Genomic DNA, 21,662 nt, shown 5'->3' on the forward strand with positions numbered 1-21,662 from the left:
CCATATTATCAGATTGTTACTTCATTTTGAGACTTTGAATTGTGACTGACACTTTTTAGTACCTAGGTGTTGCCATAATTCATTTAAACAATGTCGCCATTCAGTCACATTGATTTAAGTATTTGAATAAGGTCTTCTACAAAAACTTGTGTTGTTGTTGTTGTTGTTGTTGTTGTTGTTGTTGTTGTTGTAATTATTATTATTATTATTATTGTTATTATTATTATTATTAATATTATTATTATTATTATTATTATTATTATTGTAACAAGTGGAGGGGTTTAAATATTATATAATAATAAAGCATTGTGTGAGAGACAATTTAGAGGAATGGTGCCTGTTGGTCCTATTGTCAATAAAATATCCGTTTGAGCATATATTTGCTATGCCTGCTCAAATTTGCTTTTTGCTATACTGGCTGACATTTGAGGGCGCCCTTTCACAACTTTATCTGTACATACTTAATTTAGCATTCAATTTGTGAGAGTCTAAGGGTGACCTTTTTTTGTTTCTCATCTCCAGTGGAATAATCAAGCGGGGCAGGCGGGCGAAATAAAAAAAATAGGGGGCAAGGAAAAAAATCTGTATTTTTTCAGTTCTATTCTCTGTCCTTTCTGTCCTGTCAGTCTCTTATATAGTGCTCAATCGGGGGTTCAATTGTTTTTATTTTTCACTTTCGCTACGTAGCGGATGGTAGCGAAGGTAGCAAAGTGAAATGATTGTCAAATTACATTGCCTGGGATATTAATGCGCCATAGATGTCGTAGGAACTACTTTTGCACACATGGGGTATTCTTTAATAAAATTTGTTTCGTGTACTTCAATAATTGTTATTCATATGGCACCTTGAACAGATAGTTAGTGATTTTTTCATTATTAATGAAGTGACCTGTTAAAAACAATATTTTCTCTCAAAATCTTGTCAACTAGCATGGTGGATGTAGCGTAAGGTAAAGGTAGCGATTTTTTTTCCAGCAAAATTATTGAAATGTGGTAGCGAAGGTAGCGATTTTTTTTTTCCAGCAAAAATATTGAAATGTGGTAGCGAAGGTAGCGGCCGCGGTAGGTAGCGGATATTTTTTCCAGCAAAAGCGCTGAGATTTGGTAGCGAAGGTAGCGGTAGGTAGCGGAGGGTATCGGATTTTTTTCCAGCAAAAGTATTGAAATGTGGTAGCGAAGGTAGCGGTAGGTAGCGGAGGGTAGTTTTTTTCAGCAAAAGCGCTGAGATTTGGTAGCGAAGATAGCGGAGGGTAGCGGATTTTTTTTCCAGCAAAAAAAATGCTGAGATTTGGTAGCGAAGGTAGCGGTAGGTAGCGGATTTTTTTTCCAGCAAAAATATTGAAATGTGGTAGCGAAGGTAGCGGTAGGTAGCGGAGGGTAGCGAATTTTTTTTCCAGCAAAAGCGCTGAGATTTGGTAGCGAAGGTATCGGTAAGTAGCGGATTTTTTTTTCAAGCAAAAATATTGAAATGTGGTAGCGAAGGTAGCGGTAGGTAGCGGAGGCTAGCGACTTTTTTTTTCCAGCAAAAGCGCTGAGATTTGGTAGCGAAGGTAGCAGTAGGTAGCGGAGGGTAGCGATTTTTTTTTCAGCAAAAGCGCTGCAATTTGGTAGCGAAGGTAGCGGAGGGTAGCGATTTTTTTTCCAGCAAAAGCGCTGAGATTTGGTAGCGAAGGTAGCGGAGGGTAGCGAATTTTTTTTCAGCAAAAGCACTGAGATTTGGTAGCGAAGGTAGCGGTAGGTAGCGGAGGGTAGCGGATTTTTTTCCCAGCAAAAGCGCTGAGATTTGGTAGCAAAGGGTAGCGGATTTTTTTTCCCAGCAAAAGCGCTGAGATTTGGTAGCGAAGGTAGCGGTAGGTAGCGGTAGGTAGCGGATTTTTTTCCAGCAAAAGCACTGAAATGTGGTAGCGAAGGTAGCGGAGGGTAGCGAATTTCTTTTTTCAGCAAAAGCGCTGAGATTTGGTACCGAAGGTAGCCGTAGGTAGCGGAGGGTATCGGATTTTTTTCCAGCAAAAATATTGAAATGTGGTAGCGAAGGTAGCGGTAGGTAGCGGAGGGTAGCGAATTTTTTTTCCAGCAAAAGCGCTGAGATTTGGTAGCGAAGGTATCGGTAAGTAGCGGATTTTTTTTTCAAGCAAAAATATTGAAATGTGGTAGCGAAGGTAGCGGTAGGTAGCGGAGGCTAGCGACTTTTTTTTTCCAGCAAAAGCGCTGAGATTTGGTAGCGAAGGTAGCAGTAGGTAGCGGAGGGTAGCGATTTTTTTTTCAGCAAAAGCGCTGCAATTTGGTAGCGAAGGTAGCGGAGGGTAGCGATTTTTTTTCCAGCAAAAGCGCTGAGATTTGGTAGCGAAGGTAGCGGAGGGTAGCGAATTTTTTTTCAGCAAAAGCACTGAGATTTGGTAGCGAAGGTAGCGGTAGGTAGCGGAGGGTAGCGGATTTTTTTCCCAGCAAAAGCGCTGAGATTTGGTAGCAAAGGGTAGCGGATTTTTTTTCCCAGCAAAAGCGCTGAGATTTGGTAGCGAAGGTAGCGGTAGGTAGCGGTAGGTAGCGGATTTTTTTCCAGCAAAAGCACTGAAATGTGGTAGCGAAGGTAGCGGAGGGTAGCGAATTTCTTTTTTCAGCAAAAGCGCTGAGATTTGGTACCGAAGGTAGCCGTAGGTAGCGGAGGGTATCGGATTTTTTTCCAGCAAAAATATTGAAATGTGGTAGCGAAGGTAGCGGTAGGTAGCGGAGGGTAGCGAATTTTTTTTCCAGCAAAAGCGCTGAGATTTGGTAGCGAAGGTATCGGTAAGTAGCGGATTTTTTTTTCAAGCAAAAATATTGAAATGTGGTAGCGAAGGTAGCGGTAGGTAGCGGAGGCTAGCGACTTTTTTTTTCCAGCAAAAGCGCTGAGATTTGGTAGCGAAGGTAGCAGTAGGTAGCGGAGGGTAGCGATTTTTTTTTCAGCAAAAGCGCTGCAATTTGGTAGCGAAGGTAGCGGAGGGTAGCGATTTTTTTTCCAGCAAAAGCGCTGAGATTTGGTAGCGAAGGTAGCGGAGGGTAGCGAATTTTTTTTCAGCAAAAGCACTGAGATTTGGTAGCGAAGGTAGCGGTAGGTAGCGGAGGGTAGCGGATTTTTTTCCCAGCAAAAGCGCTGAGATTTGGTAGCAAAGGGTAGCGGATTTTTTTTCCCAGCAAAAGCGCTGAGATTTGGTAGCGAAGGTAGCGGTAGGTAGCGGTAGGTAGCGGATTTTTTTCCAGCAAAAGTATTGAAATGTGGTAGCGAAGGTAGCGGTAGGTATCGGAGGGTAGCGGATTTTTTTTCCAGCAAAAGCGCTGAGATTTGGTAGCGAAGGTAGCGGTAGGTAGTGGTTTTTTTTCCAGCAAAAGCGCTGAGATTTGGTAGTGAAGGTAGCGGAGGGTAGCGGATTTTTTTTCCAGCAAAAGCGCTGAGATTTGGTAGCGATGGTAGCGGTAGGTAGCGGATGGTAGCGGATTTTTTTTCCAGCGAAAGTATTGAAATGTGGTAGCGAAGGTAGCGGAGGGTAGCGGATTTTTGTTCCAGCAAAAGTATTGAAATGTGGTAGTGAAGGTAGCGGAGGGTAGCGGATTTTTTTTCCAGCGAAAGTATTGAAATGTGGTAGCGAAGGTAGCGGAGGGTAGCGGATTTTTGTTCCAGCAAAAGTATTGAAATGTGGTAGCGAAGGTAGCGGTAGGTCGGAAGGTAGGGGATTTTTTTCCAGCAAAAGTATTGAAATTTGGTAGCGAAGGTAGCGGTAGGTAGGGGATTTTTTTCCAGCAAAAGCTTTGAAATGTGGTAGCGAAGGTAGCGGTAGGTAGCGGAGGGTAGCAGATTTTTTTTCCAGCAAAAGCGCTGAGATTTGGTAGCGAAGGTAGCGGTAGGTAGCGGATTTTTTTCCAGCAAAAGTATTGAAATGTGGTAGCGAAGGTAACGGTAAGTAGCGGAGGGTAGCGAATTTTTTTTTTCAGCAAAAGCGCTGAGATTTGGTAGCGAAGGTAGCGGTAGGTAGCGGAGGGTAGCGGATTTTTTTTCCAGCAAAAGCGCTGAGATTTGGTAGCGAAGGTAGCGGTAGGTAGCGGATTTTTTTCCAGCAAAAGTATTGAAATGTGGTAATGAAGGTAACGGTAGGTAGCGGAGGGTAGCGAATTCTTTTTTTTCAGCAAAAGCGCTGAGATTTGGTAGCGAAGGTAGCGGTAGGTAGCGGAGGGTAGCGGATTTTTGTTCCAGTAAAAGTATTGAAATGTGGTAGCGGTAGGTCGGAAGGTAGCAGATTTTTTTCCAGCAAAAGTATTGAAATGTGGTAGCGAAGGTAGCGGTAGGTAGCGGATTTTTTTTCCAGCAAAAGCACTGAAATGTGGTAGCGGTAGGTAGCGGAGGGTAGCGGATTTTTTTTCCAGCAAAAGCGCTGAGATTTGGTAGCGAAGGTAGCGGTAGGTAGCGGATTTTTTTCCAGCAAAAGTATTGAAATGTGGTAGCGAAGGTAACGGTAGGTAGCGGAGGGTAGCGAATTTTATTTTTCAGCAAAAGCGCTGAGATTTGGTAGCGAAGGTAGCGGTAGGTAGCGGAGGTTAGCGGATTTTTTTCCAGCAAAAGTATTGAAATGTGGTAGCGAAGGTAGCGGAGGGTAGCGGATTTTTTTTTCTAGCAAAAGTATTGAAATGTGGTAGTGAAGGTAGCGGAGGGTAGCGGATTTTTTTTCCAGCGAAAGTATTGAAATGTGGTAGCGAAGGTAGCGGAGGGTAGCGGATTTTTGTTCCAGCAAAAGTATTGAAATGTGGTAGCGAAGGTAGCGGTAGGTCGGAAGGTAGGGGATTTTTTTCCAGCAAAAGTATTGAAATTTGGTAGCGAAGGTAGCGGTAGGTAGGGGATTTTTTTCCAGCAAAAGCTTTGAAATGTGGTAGCGAAGGTAGCGGTAGGTAGCGGAGGGTAGCGGATTTTTTTTCCAGCAAAAGCGCTGAGATTTGGTAGCGAAGGTAGCGGTAGGTAGCGGATTTTTTTCCAGCAAAAGTATTGAAATGTGGTAGCGAAGGTAACGGTAGGTAGCGGAGGGTAGCGAATTTTTTTTTCAGCAAAAGCGCTGAGATTTGGTAGCGAAGGTAGCGGTAGGTAGCGGATTTTTGTTCCAGTAAAAGTATTGAAATGTGGTAGCGAAGGTAGCGGTAGGTCGGAAGGTAGCAGATTTTTTTCCAGCAAAAGTATTGAAATGTGGTAGCGAAGGTAGCGGTAGGTAGCGGATTTTTTTCCAGCAAAAGTATTGAAATGTGGTAGCGAAGGTAACGGTAGGTAGCGGAGGGTAGCGAATTTTATTTTTCAGCAAAAGCGCTGAGATTTGGTAGCGAAGGTAGCGGTAGGTAGCGGAGGTTAGCGGATTTTTTTCTAGCAAAAGTATTGAAATGTGGTAGTGAAGGTAGCGGAGGGTAGCGGATTTTTTTTCCAGCAAAAGTATTGAAATGTGGTAGCGAAGGTAGCGGATTTTTTTTCCAGCAAAAACGCTGAGATTTGGTAGCGAAGGTAGCGGTAGGTAGCGGAGGGTAGCGGATTTTTTTTCCAGCAAAAGTATTGAAATGTGGTAGCGAAGGTAGCGGTAGGTATTGGATTTTTTTCCAGCAAAAGCGCTGAGATTTGGTAGCGAAGGTAGCGGTAGGTAGCGGAGGGTAGCGGATTTTTTTCCAGCAAAAGTATTGAAATGTGGTAGCGAAGGTAGCGGTAGGTAGCGGATTTTTTTCCAGCAAAAGCACTGAAATGTGGTAGCGTAGGTTGCGGAGGGTAGCGATTTTTTTTCCAGCAAAAGCGCTGAGATTTGGTAGCGAAGGTAGCGGAGGGTAGCGGAATATTGTTTTACCCGGCGACCGAAAGTACACCAACACAGAATCAAAAAGCCTCCACCAACATATGTGGTAAAGATATTAAAACTAGTCCTACAAAAATACATTTGAATTCAATGGAGAATTCTAGAAGTATATATCTATGGTTGTAGTATGGGTTCAGTGGCATCATGGTATAGCTGGCATTACATTCGATGAATTTGAGCAAAGAATACTCGAACCACACAATAAAAATATTATATTCTTGGACCTTTTCAGAGATGATATTGTTATGCTATTGGACGAAACAAAAGATAACTTTAAAGTTTGGGTCAAAAATAATAACGATTTACACTGAACTTTTAAGTTTTCGTTTTAAAGGTCGTAAGGGGTGGACCATTTGATATCCTGAGGAGGACTTGGAAGATTTCGGGGGGAAAAACAGATGCCAAATGGAGTTTCTTGAAAAAAATCCGGATCTCAGTGGGTGATGGAAAAAAATGTCTTGGCAGGGAAATGATGCACAGGTTCGAGTGTACAGTTCAACCTGCTAGTACCTCTCCAAATAGGACACTTGTCAGATCATGACAAACATTTTCAAACACATGTCAGGGACCAGTCAGTTTCGTTGGCCTGTGGTACATATATACATGTATATATTTGTTCTTGTCACTATTTCTTTCATAATTTTTTTTAAATATTTAGAGAACTCTTTAAACGTATCTATCGGGTGACGATCGATACTCTTTATGGAAGACCTGAAATATGTCAGTTAATTTTGTATTGGTTTGTGTCAAGTATCCTTCCTTTGTCGTATCTCCGATCTTTGTAAACTTGTCGATCCAAGTACGTTGTTTCCTGTTAGGGGTAGACCATTTGATATCCGGGGGGGGGGATTGGTGGAGAGTTATTATATTTTTTCCCACCTGCTTGCTTGTGAATTATCTTTTTCTCCTTCGCCTATGCTGGCAATTTTTTTTCTTTGATTCTTTGAGATATCCGGATTTTTTACGCCTATGTTGAACACCAACTTTTGTTGCCACAATTTTCTGTTTGGTTTTCGCACAGGGTGATAAGGAGAGTAAAAAGATGCTGTTCTATCACACAGATTATATTTAGTAAACTACATATTTCAATACATGTTTGATTTTCAATTAAATAAACATCGTTGACAGTTTTTATGCCGTGGTATGATGACACACTGAAAATGCAAATCGGAAACTTGATTTGTGAACTTAAACATCATTTGTGAACTTAAACTAGTGTGGTAGCTAGGTAATACATGTATATGTATAATTTTATGTATAGTTATGTTTGAACCTTACATGAAGTAATATTTAAAAAAAATTATGAAAGAAATAGTGACAAGAACAAATATATACATGTATATATGTACCACAGGCCAACGAAACTGACTGGTCCCTGACATGTGTTTGAAAATGTTTGTCATGATCTGACAAGTGTCCTATTTGGAGAGGTACTAGCAGGTTGAACTGTACACTCGAACCTGTGCATCATTTCCCTGCCAAGACATTTTTTTCCATCACCCACTCAGATCCGGATTTTTTTCAAGAAACTCCATTTGGCATCTGTTTTTCCCCCCGAAATCTTCCAAGTCCTCCTCAGGATATCAAATGGTCCACCCCTTACGACCTTTAAAACGAAAACTTAAAAGTTCAGTGTAAATCGTTATTATTTCTATTACAAACTTGGAAGTTCTTGGACTGGAACTTGGTGAGATGCTACTAGACTTGTTTTGCAGATGTTCAAACCTTTTGACTATTAAAATTGGCCCAATCAACCATGGCAACAGCCAAATGGCATTATTATTAGTGAAATAACATCACTTTGTAGACAAATGAGTAAACATTTTAAAAATCTATGCAAATACTTCTACCAACCTGACCACACCCATAATAACAGTCAAATGATTTGCAAAGATTACAATAGGGTAGATTGGCAACTTCTTGGTCGTTTAGCAAATTAACATGTATACCTAGCATGGCTCACCATGTGAAATGTTTTGAAAACAGTACAGTTGTACCTCAGTGCCATTGGAGCTATTTTATTTCTCTTAGCTATCATGTTATGTTTTACATGCTATTAAAATTTGAGTTTCATGTGACACAAATTGCTACCACAATATGTAATTGTAATGTACTCCCACATTAAAGTCTTGGCATATTTATTGATAATGTTATATCCAACCACTTTTGGCTTTCGTAGCGTTTGTATTTAAGGCTGGAAAAGGCTACTTGTCTATTCAAGATTATGCCAGCATTTCTTTTCTGTTTACCTTTTTGATGGAGAAACTACATGTAAGTAGTCATGACCCCTTATATTATTACTAAACTTTTCTGTGGTTTAATGCACCTAGGTATAAGCCATGACATTTTTACATTATGTTTACTGTTTTTATATTTGGTGTCATGTACTTTGTTTCCTTCTGGGAAAAATATATTTTACCTGTGATATGTCACTCACTTCGGAGAGAGGAACAATTGGACTTAACAGGCTGTTATAGTAGTGTTTCATATATATGATTCCTGAGAAACATATCAGTTGTGAAAAGTTAAACATTTCTTCCAAATGATTTGAGGAAGACATTTTCCATTAATATTGAAAAGTAGCTGGCTTATTTATGACTGTAGATCTTATTTCTTGTACTCATCTTGAGATATATAAAACTCCATTGTTTACACATCTGTAATTTTGTATTGATTTTAAATTTTCTAATAAAAATTGCTGTCAAGCTCAAAAAATAAAACCATTGTCTGATGTTCTAATTATTTTCAAAACTGCACCCTTTCCTCACCCCTTGACAATATCCATGAATACACATACAATGTACAGTGAAGTGAGACCCTGCATTGCACAAATGCATTATTGTGTACAAATGTTTCTAATTTGTAAAGTATGTGTTATAGGGATGGTAAAGTGTCTGTCTCTGTGCTAAACAGAAAATTGTGGCAACAAAAGTTGGTGTTCAACATAGGCGTAAAAAATCCGGATATCTCAAAGAATCAAAGAAAAAAAATTGCCAGCATAGGCGAAGGAGAAAAAGATAATTCACAAGCAAGCAGGTGGGAAAAAATATAATAACTCTCCACCAATCCCCCCCCCCCCGGATATCAAATGGTCTACCCCTAACAGGAAACAACGTACTTGGATCGACAAGTTTACAAAGATCGGAGATACGACAAAGGAAGGATACTTGACACAAACCAATACAAAATTAACTGACATATTTCAGGTCTTCCATAAAGAGTATCGATCGTCACCCGATAGATACGTTTAAAGAGTTCTCTAAAGGTGAAAGCCTTAGATGGCGACGTCCGTAACTGTATCAACACAGAGGATTTTGTCAACAAATTAAAAGAGTTTGCAAACAATCTACAACGATGTGGATATGAACTGTCTCAGAACAAAATCACGCAAGTTATGTGCGAAGTCAATCACAAAGCCAGAAATAATTATCTTCAAAAAAATCCTGCAATGAACAGCATGTGTGAAAACAAAAGAGTTGTGTTCATAACAACATACAACCCATTCATCAACACAAAAGACCTAAAATTGGCAACCAAAATATGTGAAATCATGTAAAAGAATCGAATAGTTGTTCCCTGAAAAATCACCAATAGCCTAAAAACGAAACACAAATCTTTGTGACTGTGACACACTAGTTACTGCAGGACTTAAAGAAAAACACGAACAACATGAATAGTCAGAATTAACACAAGACATCGGGTTTAAACATTGAAATTTCGGTATTGTTACTACACGCACACATGTCAGAAACATAAACAACATCGAAAACTTATTATTATTATTATTATAATTATTAATATTATTATTATCATGAATTATTATTATGGTAAATATTGTTAAATGATTTAGGAAGGAATCACATCATGGTTTCGAAACCTATTGTATATGGATCACATGCAAATAATGCCAAACTTTAGATTCACCAGCGTCTCGCAATATAAATATTTAGCTAATATTTACCAACCGAACGCACATACAGACAATACTTAAAGTCTGGAGCTACCCCCCCCCCCCCCATACCTACATGCTTTCTCCCACGCCTTTAGAAACATCATAGTTCCATAGCTACAGCTCCTATACAAGAAATATTAGCCAACCAACAACAGACAGTACATGCAAGTGTACAATAAAACAACAACAACAACAACAACAAAAACAACACACACACACACACACACACATACATACATACATACATACATACATACATACATACAACGTATGCAACACGACCTAGAATACATTATTCCACAAAGTATACACCACGGACACTCGATGAGCTTCATTTTACCCTTGCTTTTGATGAGTAATAGAAAAGCTGGTGATTATTTAATTATGCATCAAGTTTATAAAAAAATGTTTGATACCTGTGAATTAAATGGAACTGACGTACATATTCCACTTTGGTAAAAACCCTATGAAAAAAATATTGTACATCATTTAAGACCCCTAAACATTCACAACATATCTGAAATACAATATGTAATATATATATGTGTGTGTGTTGTAAACCGTTTGTGGGACTTGTCAATAGGGGCACTTTTCAGCCCAGGTACATATATGTAATTAATATTATACATATTATTAATGATGTATTAATAGTTAATTTAACACTACACTTTTTAGCCCAGTCACCTACAAGTAATGAAGGGTATATATAATGAACCCATAAAAGAAAAACGTTATGTGACACCTATTAATCCACATATATCCCTTTCCCTTATTCGTCTGTGGTTGCCATGCTAGCCTTTAACAGAGGTTCATCTACAGCCAAACATCAAAGCAATTGGCATAGTTTTTTTATTAAGTTGATAGCACAGAGACAGACACTTTACCATCCCTATAACACATACTTTACAAATTAGAAACATTTGTACACAATAATGCATTTGTGCAATGCAGGGTCTCACTTCACTGTACATTGTATGTGTATTCATGGATATTGTCAAGGGGTGAGGAAAGGGTGCAGTTTTGAAAATAATTAGAACATCAGACAATGGTTTTATTTTTTGAGCTTGACAGCAATTTTTATTAGAAAATTTAAAATCAATACAAAATTACAGATGTGTAAACAATGGAGTTTTATATATCTCAAGATGAGTACAAGAAATAAGATCTACAGTCATAAATAAGCCAGCTACTTTTCAATATTAATGGAAAATGTCTTCCTCAAATCATTTGGAAGAAATGTTTAACTTTTCACAACTGATATGTTTCTCAGGAATCATATATATGAAACACTACTATAACAGCCTGTTAAGTCCAATTGTTCCTCTCTCCGAAGTGAGTGACATATCACAGGTAAAATATATTTTTCCCAGAAGGAAACAAAGTACATGACACCAAATATAAAAACAGTAAACATAATGTAAAAATGTCATGGCTTATACCTAGGTGCATTAAACCACAGAAAAGTTTAGTAATAATATAAGGGGTCATGACTACTTACATGTAGTTTCTCCATCAAAAAGGTAAACAGAAAAGAAATGCTGGCATAATCTTGAATAGACAAGTAGCCTTTTCCAGCCTTAAATACAAACGCTACGAAAGCCAAAAGTGGTTGGATATAACATTATCAATAAATATGCCAAGACTTTAATGTGGGAGTACATTACAATTACATATTGTGGTAGCAATTTGTGTCACATGAAACTCAAATTTTAATAGCATGTAAAACATAACATGATAGCTAAGAGAAATAAAATAGCTCCAATGGCACTGAGGTACAACTGTACTGTTTTCAAAACATTTCACATGGTGAGCCATGCTAGGTATACATGTTAATTTGCTAAACGACCAAGAAGTTGCCAATCTACCCTATTGTAATCTTTGCAAATCATTTGACTGTTATTATGGGTGTGGTCAGGTTGGTAGAAGTATTTGCATAGATTTTTAAAATGTTTACTCATTTGTCTACAAAGTGATGTTATTTCACTAATAATAATGCCATTTGGCTGTTGCCATGGTTGATTGGGCCAATTTTAATAGTCAAAAGGTTTGAACATCTGCAAAACAAGTCTAGTAGCATCTCACCAAGTTCCAGTCCAAGAACTTCCAAGTTTGTAATAGAAGTTTTTTTTACCAAAAAGACAGATTTTAGCCCCAGTTTCTATATTTGTATATTGGTGAAATCATAATGTCACGAACAAATCTTAATTTACACCCTCTTGAGAACATTCCCACCAAATTTCAGACCAGACTGGCGAGTAGTTTCTGAGTTTTAGTTTTCTTCTTACCAAAAATCACGTTTGACCAAAACCACACACCTGTGACGTGAACATTTTCATTTGAACAATTTCCCAACTAGACATCACAAGTATATGTCCCTTCAAAACAGTAGGGGCTGGCAGTTTTTGAGTCGTACATACACACACAGAGAGACACTGCTGAAGGCCTATAGCACTACTGAACCTAGTTGAGTTGCGCTAAAAAAATCTGCCAACAAGACCAAAAAAGTATTGTTCCCACCCCACCCCTCACCTAAATCACACATAATGGACAAGTTAACCACTAATGAGCACCTCAATTGGGGTAGGGGGGGGACCTGTTTAAGCATGTCTGAGTTATGGCTTTGGACACGGAAAAATCACAAACAAAATGGCTGCTAGGCGGCCATATTGGATAGTATCAAGAAACAAATTGACGTGCATATGTATGCCATAGTATGTTGCCCCTGTACCAAGTTTGAATAAAAATTGGTCCAGGCATCTCCAAGAAACAGCTCCGGCTAAAATAATTTGTACTACATTGTTCATTAGTGCATCTGATAAGCAGACTTTACAATTAACATACATGGCAATCGCCATGACAATCTTGGCTGTACATGCCATGTGCAATGGTAGATATTATCTTTTCAATATGCTTTTCCCTGTCACTTGACTGGATGAAAAGATACTGTTCTTCTGCTTTCGCTGTTATGATTTCATATGCCAATTCCCCATTGAAAAACATATCTGACACAGCTTTTTTCTGTAACTGTATTTGTGAACCTGTAATTATACAAACATAACGTTTTAACATACAAGAAGTTTTGTGATTTTAGAATTGATGGGCTACAAGAAAATGGATGCATACAGTAACAATAATAGCACCAATGGCATTGTAGAGCAACTGTATAATTGACAATATTTGCATAATATTTTTGAATGTTTATTTATTTCTTCAACAATCCCTGCTGTTATCTTGCTAATATACAAATGATCATTTGACTGTTGCTATGGATGTGGTCTTGTTGCTAAGCACATGTACATACATTTTTTGAAATGTTTGTTCACTTGTCTACAAATCCCTGTTATCTTTTTGAAAAACAAAACTGTTTGGCTGTTGCTATGGGCGTGGTCATGGCTGCTAAGGATATTTGCAAACATTTTTTGAATGTTTACTCACTTGCCTACCTAATGATGTTGTTATTAGACCAAAACATACTACCACTTAGTTGTTGCTATGGGCATGGTCACTGTTGCTAGGGCCAAATGTTTTACAGACAATCTGCAGAAGAACAATTATGAGAACATTCCCACCAAATTTCAGGTCAATCTGCCCAGTAGTTTTGGAGATCAAGATTTTTGACCAAAAAATCGCATTTTTTGACCCAAAAATGGCTCTTAATCGGCTAAATTGCATAATATCCCTAAACAAATTAACGTGCTTATGCATGACATTGTTTATTATCCATAGACTAAGATTGAAAATAATTGGTCCATGAATGTCCATGATATGACTCCGGTCGGACCCACACACACGGACAGAACCCAATCTATAATCCAACCCCCCCCCCCCCCCTAAAAAAAAAAAATATCAAAGGTTGCAGCAGGTCTGTAGACACAAGTTGGTGTGTTTTCTTTATGAATGTGCTACAAATGTAAGTAAGAAGGTAAGAAAAGAAAATATAAATACTTACGCAAGACAGGCCATCCATTCATGAAGGGCAACAGCTGCAAATGCCTCTTCAAAAATAGACAGAGCATCTTTTCTCCTGATATCTGATGGATACAACTTGTGCCCTCTTTTGTCTCCATACGTTGGTGGGTTGTATGACAACCCACATGGGTCACATCTTAATATTACCTTACATGCAGGCAATGGACTGGCAATATAAAAAATACCGCTAATGGCGTTGTAGCACAACTGTAGTTTTTAAAAATGTTTATCCATATGCTAGTCTATGCTAACAATAGGTGTTTATTTGCTGAATAACTATCCAGTTGCCTATCCAACCATGTTGCTATCTTTACGATAAATGCTATCATTTGGCTGTTGCTATGGGCGTGGTCATGTTGTTAGATATATTTGCATACATTTGTGTATGTTTTTGTTCACTTGTGTATGAATTCCTGATATTGTCTTTGCAATATATATACGTGATCATTTGGCTGTTGCTATGGGCGTGGTCTTGTTGCTAGGAAAATTTACATACATTTTTTGAATGTTTATTCAATTGTCTATTAAACCCTGTTATCTTTGTGAAATACACCACCATTTGGCTGTTGCTATGGGCATGGTCATGGTTACTAGGGTATTTGCATACATTTTTTGAATGTTTATTCATCTGTCTTTCTATTCCTGTTGTTCTCTTTGCAATATACGTGATTATTTGGCTGTTGTTATGGGCGTGGTCTTGTTGCTATGCAAATTTACATACATTTTTGGGATGTTTATTCAATTATCTATTAAACCCTGTTGTTATCTTTGTGAAATACACCACCGTTTGGCTGTTGCTATGGGTGTGGTCATGGTTGCTAGGGTATTTGCATACATTTTTTGAAAGTTTACTCACTTGCTTACCAGATGATGTTGTTATTTGACCAAAATATACTGCCATTTGGTTGTTGCTAAAGGGCGTGGTCATGGTCGCTAGGGCCAATTTTGTCAAAATGTTTTTAAGAAAATCTGCAGAATATCAGTTTCAGAAACACCTCGCCAAGTTATAAACTAATTGACCAAGTACTTTTTGAGATACAAGTTTTTGACCAAAAATGAACATTTTTACACCTAATTTGCATATCACATTTTTACACCTAATTTGCATATCACTCATGGAATCATGGTATGCTTAATATTTCTTCGTCCATACATCCCTAGATACATTCCCATTAAATTTCAGCCCAATCTGCTCAGTAGTTTTAGAATTATAGATTTTTAACCAAAAAGACACATTTTTAGCCCTAATTTGCATATCACTGATGGAATCATCCCATCATGAACAAATCTCACTTTACACCCCCTTAAGAATTTTCCCACCAAATTTCGCACCAATCTGCCCAGTAGTTTCTGAGTTTAAGTTTTTAGACCAAAAATCACATTTGTTGACCCAAATCATACACCTGTGATGCGATCATTTTGATTTGAACAATTTCCTAACTAGACACCCAAAGTAATGGACCCACCAAATATCGTGGCAATCGGTTCAGCGGTTTTTGACTTTAAGTTGTTTACACACACACACACACACACACACACACACACACACACACACACACAGACAGTCGCCGGGCGATCCCTATAGCACTACTGAACAAGTTCAGTTGTGCTAAAAAAATGTGACCTGTGTGGATGGATGTCTACTGCTTAAAGTGCTGCCACACTTCATACACGTAGAAACTGTTGGGGTTATAAACTTGCATTGTTGCAATAACCAAATTCGGCCTCAATTGACAAACATTTCAGGCTGGTATTACAATCCCTGTCACTTTCCATAGTTTTAGGACAGCACTTTAATAGATTGATCAACACTTCTCCATCAACTTCCTCATCAATTGCAATTCTATGATCTTCGAGCGCTCTTTGAAATATAACCTCGATGTAATTAAACCTCTTGGGCGTGTTGACAAGTACATGATTGATGGAAAAAATTAAACATTGTACCCCAACATATGTTAACTTGGCACACAACAATGTCATTATCACATTTTCTTCTAGGTACTTCATATCTTTTGAAATATGGATATTCACGAAAGCATCATGGCTTTTCTTAAGGTTTTGTATTCTTCCATCAGCCTTGATAATGTCCATCTTGAAGTTTTGACCTCTTAGGCATACCTGACAGTGTAGATCCTGAGTGGATAACAAGAGGAAAAACAAGAAAATGCTATATTATTGTATACTTTGTTGAAAAATGACAATCTATGCATGTCATCAGAAAATTACTGCACATTTGTTGTTCATAATTTACAAGCCTGCTGCCATGATGAGTAACATTAAACTGGAATGTCATAAATAATTACAAATATTTAATTTAATCAACTAGTCTGCCAAAAAAGCAAACAAGGAACACATATCATAAGCAAACAAGACATTGTATAATGATATAGTCCCGCAGGTTCATTTTGGTGTTTTTGGTGGATAGGTTGTGGTGCAAACAAAATGTCCGCAAGTTGGCCATTTGGATCATATCACAAAATAATTTGATGTGCATATGTATGCAGTAGTGTGTTGTCCTTGTAGTGAGTTTGAGACAAATAAGTCAAGCCATGGCTCTGGAAAGCAAAACAAACAAATGACAAAATGGCCACCTGTCGGCCATATTGGATTGTATCACAAAACAAATTGACGTGTATGTATGTCATAGTGTATCAAGTTTGAGACAAATCGGCAAAGCCATTTCTGAGAAATGGTTCCGGACATATTCCAGACAGACAAATGAAATTGTGACAAAATGGCCGCCTGTCAGACATATTGGATCGTATCACAAAATTAATTTACATGCATATGTACGTCATACTTTGTTGTCCTTGTACCAAGTTTGAGACGAATCGGTCCAGCCATGTCTGAGAAATGGGTGCGGATACACGCACACACGGACGGAACCCAATCCATAACTCCCCAATCCGGACTTCGTCCGACGGGGACTAAAAATGACAATGCCTACATTTGTATATGTGGCATCTCTTACAAAAGTATCAAATCACAGCCTGTTCACAAGACACATGGCAGACAAAAGAGTTTACTTTGTAAATACCAAGTGCTGCAAGTCAGTTGCAAGTTGATCTTACTCTAAATGGTTGGGATGTACTACCCAACAACATTACTAAGTATTCTATAGCCCTGGTTTGGCACTGGCCTGGTCTTGTCCTAGAGCAAAAAAGCCAATGTGAACGCATACCTTGTCCCAGATGACGCCCTCGCATGCTACCTACAGTACATGTTGACTTTGTTGCCATTGTCTAAGTGAAGGCAACAAAGAGGATTACCACATAGGTATTGTTCTGATCATGGATCTATTCTCTATAGAAAATCATAAACATTATTGGTAATACAATCACGTGACTGAGGAAGGAACCATATCATGGTTTTGAAATGCATGGTACAAGGGTCATAGAGAAATCAGTTACTTAGTTACTATACAGTCCGACTACTGTCTTGCCATATTATTACCCATAACCAGTCAACCCATGTATATTCTCTTCAACATAATTAATGTACACTATGAAGTGCCACTGTCACATAAAATAGTTGATGTGATGACAAAAAGTAATGTGAACACATACCAAAAGTTAATTCTGGATTAATTTGTTTCCTGGGACCAGGCCACGGCCAGGATTTTTAGTAATGTCAACAGCCTAATTAACTCAACGTACTTAATATACAATGAAATAGCATCAATGCATAAACTATTGTCATGGCTAATAAAAAAATCCATTTCAATGTTATGAAAAACTGTCAATTGGTCATAGGCTTTGTAATTTTTAACATTATAGCTTACACACTAGTCTACATACGATTGCAATTATTTTGAGGACAATAATACCATGCCAGGTCACCAAAGTGTTTCAATTAATTTCGTACACAAGGAAATTAAAAGGAGAGACAAGCCCTGGTAATAAAGTGATTGCCTTGCAACGTGAGTTCTATAGAGTGAACAGTCTGTACCATGGACCAGTATTGTCACCTGGATATTGTGGAACATTAATTAGGCTGTTCACATTTAACATTTTGTGTATGGCCAGGCCCTGGTCCAAAAAAACAAAACAAGTGTGAACAGTTAATTGTCCTGGGAGCCCAATTTTTGCTGGTATGACTGACTGTATCTTTTAGTGTGGAGATCTAGAGGCGAGTCACTGACAAGTAATCACCAAAATCTAAACATTCCGAGTTTCTCTATTTGGGTTGTTCACATAAATTGAGTGACAAACAATCTAAACAGCTGTTTCCTTGATAAGTTGCCCCCCCCCCCCATTCCATTGTGTGGCAATGCTGATTGAGCAGGTCAGACAATGGGAGTTAATTTCACAACTCCTAGGTGACAATGATATAACTCGACACGAACAAGTTTTTACCACATATTTTCTTGGTAATTCGTGTGAAGTAATGTGAAGAAGTGACTCTGTCTGCAGATAAAACTCACTGTACAAGGCGATGACTGTATTTCCTGGAACTGTGTTACACTTTAATTCATGATTTTTATTTTTTTTATTCTTCGCGAGGAAAATGTGATTTTATAAACTGATAACCAAACAAATGCAAAACAAATAAACTGAACTGACCACTCACCATGTGACGCTGTGCGTCATACCCATCAGCAGTGATGTCACTAACGCATTTACTTGCAACCAATGGCAATAATACATTTGCTCTTACGAATACGAAAATAGCATGGGGCCCGTTCTGGTCACACTTATGTAGAAATAATAAAACTACTGCTGTAATTAATATTATGCATTCCTTGAATTACTTAAATGTCTTTTGATTAATTTTATGTACCGGTCTTAATTTTATGTAGTCTTGAATTAATTTTATGTATTCCTTGAATTAATTTCATGTATTCCTGGAATTAATTTCATGTAGTCTAGAATTAATTTATGTATGCCCCAAATTAATTTTATGTATGTCCCGAATTATTTTTATGTATGTGCCGAATTATTTTTATTCATGTCGTGAATTAATTTTGTGTCTGTCCTGAATTAATTTTGTGTATGTCACGAATTAAATTTGTGTATGTCCCGAATTGATTTTATGTATGTGCTGAATTACTTTTGTGTATGTGTCAAATTAATTTTGCCCCTACAATCCTTTGCGCAAGATATCTTATTCAAAATGGCGGCCCACAGCTCAGAGTGGTGCACGGTGCTCGGCAGGTACACAGGTTGTCATTCGAGAAAGGAATCAAGGAGGATTCTGCCAATTTTTGCTCAATCTAAAATAAGTTGTTCGAATTTTTCTGCCCCCCCCCCCCCCCCCCGAATTTAGGATCGACAGACGATACCCGGCCAAAAAGACAGTTCAAAAAAATACACGCCACGACCATACGACCGGTCATGGAGATAGGACAGTAAAAGAAATACATGCCACGACCATATACGCGTATACGACCGGTGTGAGAAAATACATGCCACAACCATACGACCGGTTGTGGAGAAGATAGAATAAATTTAGTGTCCGAGGTCAAACGAACATTCGGGTATTTATTACTGTAGTCCTATGTATATATGATACTAGTAACTAACATCCACGACCGAAATCTGGTTGTACGACCGGTCGTGTAGCGTAGGCATTGAAAACAGTGAGATACGGTTCATTTTGGGCCGCAGATGTGGATGATAATCCAGCGGCACTGCAAAGTTTACATCAATTTTTGACTTAATATTTGAGCAACATGCTATCAGCTGAGATAGAACTAAGGGAAAATTCTGGTTGTTGTAGCTTGGATACTTATCCATTTGCTACAGCCGTAACATCGATACAACCACAGGGGACCCAGGAACCGTGTGACAAAACAAAACAAAGAAAACAAACAAATAAATAAACTATCAAATAAATGACAAATGAACAAGCAAACGAACGACAAGTATAGGGACATATAAAATAATTAAATAAACCAGCAAATAAACAGATACTCATGGGGGTATACTAGATGGTTTTTTTTTCTATACAGATAGTGATGGGTATAGAAAAAAACATATCTAGTATACCCCCATGAGTATCTGTTTATTTGCTGGTTTATTTAATTATTCTATTTGTCCCTATACTTGTCGTTCGTTTGCTTGTTCATTTGTCATTTATTTGGTAGTTTATTTATTTATTTATTTATTTATTTTGTTTTGTTTTGTTTTGTTTTGTTTTGTTTTGTTTTGTTTTGTTTTGTTTTGTTTTGTTTTGTTTTGTTTTGTTTTGTTTTGTTTTGTTTTGTTTTGTTTTGTTTTGTTTTGTTTTGTTTTGTTTGTCACACGGTTCCTGGGTCCGCTGTGATACAACATGGACCTGGACAAAGGCGCTTGGAAATTTCAAAACACCAATTGGAACACTTGTGTTCCCTCTTCTACCCATGGCAGAAAATTGCTGATATGCTTCAAGTGAGTGTTTCGACTATTCAGCGAAGACGAAAGGCGTCTTCGTCCAGGTCCAAGTTGTATCGATGTTACATGTTATTTGTATAATATGGAAGGTAGTCCCGTTGGATTGGGCCCATTCACTACATGGTGTAGATAATTTCAATGATAAAAGATGCCTCTCCCATTAATTAATTTACCAAAACAAGAAAGGGGATTTTTTTAGACAAGTTTTCATAATTCTTAAAGTGTATGGTCAACATCAATTTAAAAATACAAATATTTATTGTGTCATTGACTTTTGATATGTAACTTACCATTTATTATAAGTGAGGAAAGAAAACTGACACGTGTCATATTTCTTTTCCTCATTTATAACAAATTATAAATTACTTTATTGCGAGTTTCTTTCATTTACAGCAAAACCAAAACACTAATTTATAAGACAACTACAATTTATTTATTGTTGACCTGACCAATTATAGCCCTTTAACTTCACTAAGCATAATATATACTTACCCGACGTAGCGTAAAATTGAGACTGATCACATATACCATGTAGTTTACAATATACAATTCTGTATGTCGCAGTTTTATGGTTAACTGTATATTCAGTAATGGCAGGATCCACACAGTCATTCTCAACAAGCCAGTCACCAGTGTCAACCAGTACTTCAACTTTTATACATACATACAAAGTCAGGGTTTTCATGGCGAGTCCAACTTAAGATGCCAGACTTTGCATCAAAGTTTACTACTGGTTTACCTGTATATGATTATACAAAGTATATATATTACAGCTTTAACGTCTGATTGTGAACAGTTTACCACCTCTCATTGATTATCAAACTTAATTATCATTACGTGTATATATGACAACTCACAACCAACCTATGCAATAAGCAGCAATAACCTTGCCTTATTTTTCATAAACATATCATGTATGCACTTGTGTAAAAATCATAGAATACCATGTGAATCATGCATATGTAACATTAGCAAGACGTTAGACACAATGAGGCTCCGCTCCCGAATGGTATACATATAATGTAATAAGTGAATTCACCCATTAAAACACACACGTGCCTGTTTACTAAATTTACAAGACTTACTAAAACTATGGCAGTTGGTTTATGTGTACATATGGTTACTAAATGCGTTAAATATTACATAGGTAGATTACACTCACCATATGTTTGAAACATGTTTTCTGTGGAATGAAATCCTATTCCAAGGCTATTCCAAGCTCTAGCTTTCAAGATATACAAGGTGTTCTCCATCAGTCCTGTAACTGTCAATTGTCTCTCTCTACTTCCTTGTCCATTTGAAGGCCATGGTTGCCAGTCTGACTGTGTTGATTGAGAACACTCTACATAATACATTATGTTATCAGGTTCACCTCCGTGGAAACCAGGAATGATTTCGATTGTTAAGCTGTCATAGCTTCTTGATAGTAATTCTATATCCACTGGGGCTTCAGGTTTGCCTGTAATAAACACATTGAATCCCGATTAATGCTTGGGTTCTTTTGGTATCATACATAGTCTA

The 21,662-nt window shown here is 37.8% G+C and overlaps 1 protein-coding gene across 2 annotated transcripts in view; it reads right to left on the reverse strand.

Moving 5' to 3' along the window:
* LOC144440250 (fibroblast growth factor receptor 2-like) overlaps positions 1-20,777 on the reverse strand; it is a 136,790-nt gene extending 116,013 nt beyond the window's left edge. For both annotated transcript variants that reach the window (XM_078129581.1, XM_078129579.1), the window contains exons 1-3: positions 20,634-20,777; positions 15,715-15,903; positions 13,751-13,936 (exon numbers count right to left, since the gene is read on the reverse strand). In XM_078129581.1, coding sequence (XP_077985707.1) covers positions 13,751-13,868 — 118 coding nt within the window. In that variant the 5' untranslated portion in view covers positions 13,869-13,936; positions 15,715-15,903; positions 20,634-20,777. The remainder of the gene's footprint in view (positions 1-13,750; positions 13,937-15,714; positions 15,904-20,633) is intronic.
* Positions 20,778-21,662: the final 885 nt, after the last annotated feature.

This window comes from Glandiceps talaboti, chromosome 9 (genome assembly GCF_964340395.1).
Source record: "Glandiceps talaboti chromosome 9, keGlaTala1.1, whole genome shotgun sequence".
NCBI lineage: Eukaryota > Metazoa > Hemichordata > Enteropneusta > Spengelidae > Glandiceps > Glandiceps talaboti.